Source organism: Mus caroli, unplaced genomic scaffold, assembly GCF_978045245.1.
Source record: "Mus caroli unplaced genomic scaffold, Mus_caroli_1 scaffold_5, whole genome shotgun sequence".
In the NCBI taxonomy this organism is placed as follows: Eukaryota; Metazoa; Chordata; class Mammalia; order Rodentia; family Muridae; genus Mus; species Mus caroli.
In genome coordinates this window covers 21,720,999-21,731,317 of record NW_028227260.1, presented here as the reverse complement: position 1 = coordinate 21,731,317, position 10,319 = coordinate 21,720,999, and the positions used below count along the sequence as shown (strand labels likewise).

Here is a 10,319-nt window from a genome sequence, read left to right as displayed (position 1 = left end):
GCATCTGCTTGATCGCCTTCTTTGGAAAACAGCCTGTCATCCCAGCATATTGGAGGGTGTCAGAGATAGAAGTATTAGCAAGGCCAGTCTAAGCTACATAGGGGTGTTTGAGGCCAGCCCGGACTATTTAAGACTGTCTCAAGAACACAAAGCAAACAGAAACCAAACTGGTAAGAAGCCTTAATCAATGTTAATTGAATCAGGCTAGAGGGCCAGAAATGGGGAGAAAATTTGGAGAACTGAAAGTGATAAGCACCATTGGAGTAAAATACTTTAAAGGCACACATTATGTACCAGGCGTTCTAATCCCTTTACCCGCAGATGTTTTGAGTAGTAAACAAACAGCTGTCAGAACTGGCTGTGTGGGAATATTTATGTCCTATTAACTCACCAAAGGCTTTCTTCAGCCAACTCAGTACTGGCTCAAAGAACTAGTGTACAAATTGCCCCTGTGCAACAATAATTGTCATGTATAATTTCCATATGAGTTGCCTTTCACATTCAACCTTTAGCTTAAAACATTTTATCTAATCATTAATTTTGTGTTGGATTTAAAAAGTGGGAGTGATCTTTATACAGTTGCAATATGTCGTGATGGGGACTGAACTAAGAGCCTTTTGTGTAGTAAGCAAGCACTCTAGTACAGTCTCTGCTCTTTTTGCTTTTTAAGATAGGTTCTCAGTACTTTGCCCAGGCTGGCTGTGAACTCACACTGTAAACCAGACATTCCTTGAACTTAAGAGTTCTCCAGCATCAGTCTCCTAAGTAGCTGGGATTGCAGCCATGCTTACTTTTTCTTTATGCATAAAGCATATCTATATTATACAATTACAGTCCACTTATGGAAAACAGATTTCAAGGGACGGGAACAATTTGGACAAAAATATCTACAGGTCTTTTAGCGGGTGAAACTGTTCAAAGGGTTCTTCCTGCTCCTAGACAAGAAGCTATATAATATGAGGTGGAATTATTTGGATTTACCTAACACTAGCCTAAAGGAAGGACTGGAAACTGCACTGTCCATTTGTTACAGTGATAGCATTCAGGCTGATGAAGGTAACAGAAACAAGGTCTTCCATGGTTTTCTGTGCCACTGTGCAACCTCACTTGTCAGGAGTGCCTTTTTTCTCCGTGTCCCACCTGCCTTCAAGGCCTGACACTTGGAAAAACACTAATGCCTAAGTTTCCCAACAAGTGAGGATCCCTACAAACCTACGGAGGCCACAGAGCAAGGGCAGAGTTCTTCATGACTGATTGCCTCTTAACTCTATCAATCACTTTAAACTCCAGTTTTATATTAGGTCCACAGCCCCTGAGTCTTTCAGTACCCTCCACTATCTCTTAGTCCACATTTACACAGAGGTATCAGCTGGTAATGAGGTAACCTTTGATACAATATCTGCTGACTTACTTCCTAGAATGCCAAAGCTGACTCTACCTGCCTGTCATAGGGACCACCCAGCTTCCTGATGAGACAATGACCCCAAATGGAAGGACCTGCTTTCAGTGAAGACATCTCCAGGAATGAAAGTAGATCTGAATCGATGACCATAGTTATGAGTCCTTCCTCTCTGACTGGAGTTGTTTGTTTGTTTCTTCAGTCATATTTCCTAAGCGATAAATGTTGCTTTCATTGCATACAGAGTGGAAGGGGTGGCCTTTACAAGGGTTTCATTGCCCACAAGACCCTCTCAGCAACTGGAACTCTGTTACCATACAAATTAGAGATGGTGAAGGATTCTTCCCAGAATCCCCCGTCCATTGGCTTCTACCCAGCTAGACCACGCTCTTCTGCCATGAGAAAGTGTTTCTTTTGTTTTGGTCTCTCCAACCACTCAACTTTCTCTGAACCTTTCGGCTACATTTCTCAAAAGGAGAGCTTTTTTTTAAAAATAGTGTCTTCTAATACTACAATCCCCATGATTCACCTACTAGAAAGCCTACCTACCCTTAAGGAGAACAATGCCTGACCTACTCTAGTGAGATAGGCACATTCTCATTCTCAGGAATCTAACCAAGCAGATGGAAAGTTTGACGATTGTTTTAAAAATGTGACAATCTACCAAAAGAAAACAAAAATGGCAATAAACTCAGAAATGGCAAATAGATTTAATATAGAGTGTCGACTTCAGTTGATTTGATAGTGGCTGCCTGGAGTGCTGCATTGAGTACGTTTCTGAGAGTGCACCCTGGCTTGAGAAGAAGATGCTGTGATTATTAGCAATCTGCAAACACAAGTAAAGGAAAATCAGTCAGTTGATATCTAGCAAACAAGACACAGTAAAACCACAGCAGTGTCTCTGCACACGTTCCAGGCTTATCTCCAACCCAGGAGTCAGCTCCCCATCCCGCCCCCACGAGCCCCAGCCACCTCACTGCCACCATGACAGATACCTGTATCTCACTTGTAGGAGAAACCACAGGCACCAGAGCTGCTGTTGGTACTGGCCCCAGCTCCACTAAGGCCAGCGAAGAGCCCAAATGTGAGACTGGCAGTCAGGCTGGAGTTGTTACTGAAGCCACCACTGGCACCAGCACTGGCACCAGCGCTGGCACTGCCGCTGGCACCAACACTGGTACCGGTACTGGCACCGGCACCAGCACTGGCACCACCACTTCCTTGGGCTTTGGCTTTAGTTTCAGCTCCTGCCTGGATCCGGGCCTTTGCCCAGGGTCCAATATCAGCTTCGTCCCAGTTGCAGGGCCCAGCGGCATTCTCAGAGCCAAGCCCAATGCCCATCTGAGCTCTAATCTCAGCCCTCGCCTTGGCTTCAGCAGCAGCCTCAGCCGCAGCCTTCAAATCTGCTTCCATTGCCTCTCGGTACTGAGCTGCCCATTCCTTGGGATCCTTCTTTTGCACCTGAAATGGAAGTAATAACCCTTAGAAGGTTCACTGAGAATTTAGCACCTACTGTCTGTAAGGCCATACTACCCACTGTATGTCATGTAACAGTACAGCTAGTACTACAAGCAATCCTGCAGCAACCATTCCAACCCTTCTTCACCACTTAGCTGGCTCCATGATTTGGATACATCACCCACCAACTTCTCTGAGGCTGTTTTCACATGGGTGGTACAAAAATGCCGTATCAAGTGTAAGGATTAAATCATGTAGGTATCATGCTTGTCACACTGTTTGATAACTCAGAAGCTTTAAAATGTCCAAATATGAACTTCAAGACACTCTGAACATAGAATGCCCATCCCAGGGCACCCCATGACCTTCATATGCCAAGTACAAATGGCTCTTCAATTACCTTACAAGCAAACTTGAGAACTTTCATCTTGCTGGTCTCATAGTAAGAGCGTAGGCCCCAGAAGAACTCATACTCAGGAGGATTGCTATTGGGTACTCTGGCGTAGTCCAGGTACCTTTAAAGAAAAGAATCAAAGTCTATTTCTAGGGTCAGTTATGAACCACTCATGAATGGACTAGTTAGGCTGAAAATGCATACATTCCCAACTAAATCCTTTAGCCCTTCCCCCAAAATGGAACCGTATCCTATTGGTCATGCCCAGAAGCCACATGGAAGATCTAGGGAGAAATGTGCAGGGCACTTGCTCACAGGGAGGACATGAGTGTTGTGCTCCTTGTTACATGGTGCCAGATTCCTGTTGGGTGTGTTGTAAACAGAGAGGCCTCTTTTCACCATCCCTGCTCTGAGCACACCACACTGCTAGGATTTGGAAGGGGGACTAACCAGGCTCTGGCAAGATCTACCATTAAAAAAAAAAAAAAAAAAAAAAAAAAAAAAAAAAAAAGACTGTCAAGGTATTGTGGCTCATGCCTTCAATTCCAGCTCTCAGGAAGCTGAAACAGGATGACCAGGAGTTAAGTCATCCCAAATGAACAAGTCAGTACCCAGAATTGTCCTAGGTTGCCTAAGGATACCAGTCAAGGCCATTTTGATGGAATTTTTTGGCTTTTTTGAGACAGTGTGTGTTTGGGGGGGGGGGGAGTGTAGCCTTGAAGGCTCTCCTGGAACTCATTCTGTAGACCAGGCTAGCCTTGAACTCAAAAACCAACCTGCCTCTGCCTCCTGATGATTGTGTCACTACCACCTAGCAGAAATTAATTTTCATAAAGTACTACTTAGTAAAAAGAACCATGTTCTAAACACAGTGTTTATTTGCCACCTGTGTAACCCAGAGCAAATGACTTTTCACTTCATTTAGACTGTTTCTACATATGTACAAAGCTGTTAATAACCCCTCCCTCACAGGGTTGTTCTAAAACCACGTATGAAACAGAAATCTATGACTGCACCCAGAAAGAACCTGCCACTGGTCTATACACATGCATCCATTCAGACTGCAAACATGCTTTGGACACGTCCATTATCAAAATAGACAAAATGCAAGGTAGAGTCCAACAGCAGACAAAAACACTTACTTCTGCTTCACAAACTCATCAGTAATGAGCTTCTTCACATCTCCAAAGAGTGAGTGATGAATCCTGGGAATATAGAAAGCTCAAATAAACAAATAAATATAATCAGATCTGGTACACTTCCCAGATGATGGCATTTAATTCCAAGACAGAAAAGAGATTTAGAGCACAGAGAAAGCTCCGTGGAAGCTCAAGAGATGGTTGAGTGAGCAGAGACAAGAGCCATTTCCCCATCCACACAGGTCAAAATCTTGGGCCCACTACCCAGCCCAGAATCCCCACCCCCAGCTCCACCAGACCACCAGGCTGATGCAATCCTGGGAGCGTCCTCTCTTGCCAAAAGACAACACGGACAGCAAGCGCTGAGAGAGCCCAATCATACCCAGGGCGCAGCCCCAACTTGCGTAGCACCTCCCAGATGACAGCTGCAAGAGGAGGCAAGAAGGAGACAAAGACAGAAATTGAGCATCTGGAATTCAGGCAACAGCCACCTATTCAACTGCATGCCCATCCACTCACCCTCACTGGACCGATTTCCATTCATGAAGATGATGCTAAGAAGCACCATGAGGAGGCCCAGCTTAGGTGAGTCCTTGGTCCTAAGGTAAAGAAAGTTTACGTTCATGAGCCATCATCTGTAAAGCAGCTTGCTAGGCTACCCTCTCCTAGATTCCTCAGATACAGAGAATTCAGCCTACTCTATGGTCCCAGCCATCTGTGACCTAAGGCAGGATGCATTCCCTCTTGAGCCAAGCTCTCCATGCACCAAAATGGTACTCCTACCTATGGTTAGGACATGGAAGAATGCCTGTCAACCCAAGCAAGTCTAACACCACTACTACCCACAGGGATCCAGCGTGTGTGGGAGTGGGGACAGGGGTGTTTAGTCCCTCTTTCCTGAGCTTCTAATAGGCCATGGAAAGAGGGATGGATGGGTGAAAGCAGAAGCCCCTTCCCACCCTAGCACTTTCCCGGCTTACGTTCCCAATATGCCTGCATCAGTTGGCTCTAAGGTACTGAGAAGAATATACAAGTGGTCATTCTTGTCAATTTCTTTCAATTGGATTCCAAATACCTATGGATAGGAAGAAGAACTTATAAAATCATAAAATTCAGCTTCCAGGGCTTCTGTAGTTTCTTTTATAGCTAAGGGTTTTGTGCACATGTGAATGTGTGTGTGTCTGTGTGTCTGTGTGTGAAAGAAAGTAATGGACTATTGTATATAAAGCACATAGTTATGTGCAATTTATACACATAACAAACATAGGGTGGTTATCCATAGCATCTTTGTAATCAAGGGGAATTTAGGGAGACAGAGGGGTGAGCATCTGCAATACATGAGATGGTGTATCCAGCAGCAGGCAGAAGCCAGGACTAAGCTGCACAGCCTTAGCACTAGCTGTGTTTCCACCACTGACTTGCTGTGTGGTCAGTGGCTGCCCCTCCCTAGGCCACCATGTGCTCATCTCCACAGTGATGAGGATGTAGTAGGTCTCTGCTTTCCTCCAGGAGGGTGCTCATATACCTTTCTTCTGTTTAAAGCTTCCCCAGTGCACCCATCCCCCAGGGCTGTCCCTTCACCTTCTCCAAGGAATAGCCTGCTCGTTCAATGATTTCAGGGTATACATCAGTATATTCTTTGATGATGTCCTTCAGCATATCTGCAAATGAGAGTGTTGCAAGCATCTGTGCTGTAGAGATACCAGGTAACCCTGATGCCCAATCAACAGACCCTTTGTTGTCCATGCCATGGGTGGCAGAACCAAGTTGGGGGGTGCTTTTCAATAGAGATCCCACTGTTAGGAGAACTTTGTGAAAAGGGACAGGAGTGTGAGAATGAAGGCTGTCCCCAGCATACTGATGAGAAGGCAAGAGAAGGCGGAGCTCAGGAGAGAGCAAGTGTTTGTAGGACTCTACCTGAGCGCCTGATGGGAATCTTTGTCTGATCTTTAGCCAACAGGTATTTCACCAAGTCATTTGCCTAGGAGAAAAAGAAATGGTGAAAAGACCAAAGCAAAAAAACAAAACACAGAAAACTCCAAAGCACAACAAAGAAGACATCAGGCAACACAATAGAAAAGGTGAGATGTAGAGGGTGGAGTCCATACCCTTCCTTGTAAAAGGGCCACATCTCTGGGTGGGGGTGCCTCAGGTTCCTGGGATGACTGTAGCTTCGCAGCTCTTCTTCGGGCCTTGCCTCTTCGAGCTCTAGGTGACCTCAGGGAAAGCAAAGCTCTCCGAGCCCAGGCAGCCAACCGAGTCCTTGATGCCCTGCGGGCCCAAAAGGCTATGGGTCCCCTTGAAGCTCTGCGGGCCATGGAGGCCATTAGGGCCTTTGAGACCCTTCGACCACCTGTGGCTTCTGAAGTCTGACTCTGGTCACTGTTGCCATCCTCTTCTCCGTCCGGGTGTTTCCCCTGCATCAAAAGAAGGGAAGGTCGATATCAGCAAGTGGTGCAGGTGGCTCTTTCTCGTAACTCAGTCTCTTCTGGAAAGCACACCCAACCCTGTCTCTTCTAGGATACATCCCCTAACCCTGCCCTTGTAGTAAGACTCTGCCTCACTGGACACTAGCCATTCTGAGTCATGGGCTTATCACTGACTACCAGTTGGGAATTTCCTCCCTGAGTGGATCAGGAACAAGTCAGAAATAAGGCCTGAGGCTTTCGTCTTCCCACATCCACCCCGACTCTGCTTCTAGCACCATTGACTAGCCAGTCCTCTTTCTGGGCATCAGTTTCCTGCCATACAGAATGGCAACATAAGGAGTTACTTTCAGATATGAGACTACACATGTGAATAAGCCTACCTCAAGGTCTATAGTGTACAGCTACTCTGTAAATATAAAAGCTGCATTCCAGTCAGCACGCAGCTATGTATATGCCTGCCTCATCTCCCCACCAGCCTGTGAGCTCTGTGGATACAAGAACTGTGACACACTCCTGTTAGTGTTTGCTGGGTCTTTCAGGAACACAGGAATTGTTTTAATTTTGGCAGACAAATGAACAAGAAGATTGTGGAGAAGCAAGGATGGGTATGTCAGAGATCTTACCTTTTGGGTATTCTTGGCTTTGACCTTGGGCCGAGTATCCTGGTTCTCCTGAACCTGGACAGCTGTACCCTCAGGCTCTGGTTCATCTGTCCCAGCCTGAGAGGCAGGAGCCTCAGTCTCCGGAGCCTTTGTATTGACCTTCGGATCAGTACCACAGCTGACCTTTTTGGTCGGGGTTGTAGGCATTGTCATAGCCTGCAAGTCAGACTTCTGCGTCTTGGTGTCAGCTGCTGGACTCTTGTTTTCAGTTGCCAGAACCTGGGTCTCACTCAGCTGTGTGGTAGGTGAGGCCTGGGTGGCAGCTGCCTCAGAAGCCTCTGGGTCCTTTGAGACCTCTGTCGCCTTTGGGTTCCCAGAGGCTTTTGGAGCCTTTGCAGCCTCTGAAACCTCTGGTGCCTTTTCAGCCTTTGGTGTTTCTGAGACCTCCAAGTTCTGGGTCACGGTCAACAGGTCCTGCATCACGGAGCCGCTGTCCTTTTCTGAAGCTTTGCCCTGCAAGGGAAAGCAAGGAAGTTCACTGACCTTCTTCCCACCCCTCAACAAGGCAAATGGTCCCAAAATTAGGTGGCTACACTTCTCTGACCTGTAAAGACTCTCACCTGTGGTGTGCTCTGACCACCCCAGCCTAAACAGGCTTCCCAGTTAAAAAGTAATGACAGAACAAGGGCCCGCCCACCCTCTCTCCCTTCCTCTTGGCCTCCCCTCCACTGGGGAGAGGGGATGCACCCAGGCAAAGAAGTGGGTGGAGAATGACAAGGATGGGAGGAGAAGCTCCAAGGATTTAGGGCAGCAAAAGGGGCTGGAAAGGCAAGCAGCAAGAAAGAGGGGGGGAAATCGGTCTTACCTGAGAGCGAGCTGGATCTGCACCACTCTCGCTTGTGTCAGACATGTCTCAAGTTCACCTAGCAAAGCTGAGTTCAAAGAGAAGGCCTGGGTCAAGTGGAGAGCCCGCTGAACGTCGTATCCCTTGTTCTGCCTAGAAGCTGATCCTCACCTTCTTTAGGGCCCCAAAGCCCAGCCCCTCGCGGAGCCCCAACCAGTAGGTGCTCAGATACAGAAATTCTGTCTCTAGGTCTCAGTTCTCTGCAGCCGCACCCTCCCCTCCTCCAGGAAGATGTGCCAGCGCGGCAGCTCTGAGGACCCCGCCCCCTTTTCCCAGCGCACCCCCCCCCCCCAGCCGCAGGCTTTGAGTGCGCATGCGCGTCTTCTGCAGCGCCCTTTCAACCCCGCCTGCTTTCCCAGTACAAACCCGTTCTTTGAAGTCCACCGTGCACATGCGCATTCAGCAGCTGGCCCTGTCTCTGCGAGCCCTTCTCAACACGCCCCTTTCTAGCTATACATAAAGCGCATGCGCAATGTCCACGGTCTCAGTCCAGCACCCAACTCCTATACACGCCCCTCTCCAGGTCCGCAATGCTGTTCAGCCCCGCCCCCTCCCCAACAAGCCTTCCTTCCAAATTGTCGCAGTGTCTGGTGGTCCTAGCCCCTCCCCTACTCACATCCACCCTATCAATTTCACAGAGCCTCCAGGTCCCGCCCTTTATCCTAACACGCCCCCCTCCAAACGGTAAAACCCAAATTGGTTTGGCTCCTTCCCTGTAACACCCCCTCCTCAACTCAGGATTGAACTAGTGATTCCATCTTAGGCCCAGCCAAACGGGGTCCAGTCCCCTCCCTTCCTAGCTGGATGGATTCGGTAAGATTTGGCTCTTAAGGCAGGTTTTCTCCAGATCCCAGAGGGTGGGGCCGACCCCTAGCAGGCTCTCATCCAAAACTGGGGCCCATGACTTACCTCGCCCTCCTACAATTCCCGAGTGTGTCCACTCTCTCCAAGCCCCTCCAAAACTCAGATACTGCCCTCCCCACTAAAGGCCGGAAGTGGTCCCGCCCCTTTCCGCCTCCCTAGGGGGCCTCCGTCCCAGCCCGTCTGCCCCTCCCCCTCAACACTCCTTATTCCCCCCCCCCCTCCCTATTCCCTTGCCTGACTCCGGACTCCCTATTTCCCATCGCATTTCCTATTTACTCTACAGAAATCTCTTCCCATTCCTTACATCCTTCTCTGTATTACCTATGCAACCCCCCTCCCCAGTGTCCCTTAACCCTTCTCTGCATCCCCTATTCTTGTCCCTGGATCTCGCCTTCCCCTTCTTATTTCCCCATATTCTTCCTTCTCCTCCAAACATGCACAGTTCCCCTTTTTCTCCCCTCCACCTCTGCCAGTCTCTGCTGTCCAGTTCATATACAGCTTACTACTTTCTTGGTCGTTCTCATTCCCACACCACATCAAATGCAGCACTTCTGCTCCAGCTATAGTGGTCAAATAAGAATTGTCCACCTGCCCAGCTATAGGTTTCAGGTAGTTAGAACCACTGTCTGCTCACCAGGAAAGCCCAATCTTGTTCCCTCACCTTGTCCTCCAGTGAGTCTGGGATGCGTGTGCCTGCTCCTCAGTCCCTCTCGAAGTCTCAGCCTCCTGGACTAGAGCTGCAGACAGCCCAGCCCAGCCCAGCCCCTTTCCGCAGCCCCCTACTCCCGCCCCCTTCCTCGGGGGTGGGGCAATGGGGCCCTGCTCAATGCTGTCTGACGCCAAAGCCCATGTTTATGCCTCTGTACCAGGTTCGGTCTGAAGCCCTTCCAACCCAAACTGCCCCCACGAAAACGATTCATTCATTGAAATTATTTATTTTATATCGTTATTTTTCTTACTACAAAAGTAGTGTGTTGTCATGTGAAAACCAGAGAAATACAGAAATATGTAACAGAAAATGAAAAGCTATCTTTAATCTCCTTCCCCAGAAATACTCATGACATTGAGTATTTTGATAGACATTCCTCCATTAATTTTTTAATTTGTAGTCTGATTATGTGCACTTTCTC

At 48.1% G+C, this 10,319-nt stretch overlaps 1 protein-coding gene and 1 non-coding gene across 5 annotated transcripts; both read right to left on the bottom strand.

Annotated features, from left to right (window-relative positions):
- Positions 1–2,090: 2,090 nt before the first annotated feature.
- Positions 2,091–9,931, bottom strand: Maged2 (MAGE family member D2). 4 transcript variants are annotated; one of them, XM_021153182.3, is made up of 13 exons: positions 9,851–9,931; positions 8,287–8,353; positions 7,443–7,934; positions 6,499–6,807; positions 6,308–6,371; positions 5,972–6,051; positions 5,371–5,465; positions 4,910–4,989; positions 4,773–4,815; positions 4,394–4,456; positions 3,258–3,372; positions 2,395–2,860; positions 2,091–2,225 (listed from the first exon to the last, which is right to left on the bottom strand). In XM_021153182.3, the coding sequence occupies exons 2-12, from the start codon at positions 8,329–8,331 to the stop codon at positions 2,402–2,404; spliced, it is 1,845 nt and encodes a 614-aa protein (XP_021008841.1). In that variant the 5' UTR covers positions 8,332–8,353; positions 9,851–9,931; the 3' UTR covers positions 2,091–2,225; positions 2,395–2,401. The 4 variants fall into 4 exon arrangements, with proteins under 4 accessions (XP_021008841.1, XP_021008843.1, XP_085694097.1 ...); XM_021153184.3 differs by lacking the exon at positions 9,851–9,931 and adding an exon at positions 9,235–9,321; XM_085837971.1 differs by lacking the exon at positions 9,851–9,931 and adding an exon at positions 8,692–8,734.
- Positions 3,546–3,673, bottom strand: LOC115030216 (small nucleolar RNA SNORA11). Its single transcript, XR_003835825.1, has one exon. It is a non-coding gene; the product is annotated as a small nucleolar RNA SNORA11 (small nucleolar RNA).
- Positions 9,932–10,319: the final 388 nt, after the last annotated feature.

Excerpts from the sequence above, each read along its gene's own strand:
- Maged2 (XM_021153182.3), bottom strand. The coding sequence starts at position 8,331 with ATGTCTGACACAAGCGAGAGTGGTGCAGATCCAGCTCGCTCTCAG. Across the intron at positions 7,935-8,286 it reads CAGATCCAGCTCGCTCTCAG|GGCAAAGCTTCAGAAAAGGA; the intron begins GTAAGACCGATT and ends TTTCCCTTGCAG. Across the intron at positions 4,457-4,772 it reads AAGTTGGGGCTGCGCCCTGG|GATTCATCACTCACTCTTTG; the intron begins GTATGATTGGGC and ends CTATATTCCCAG.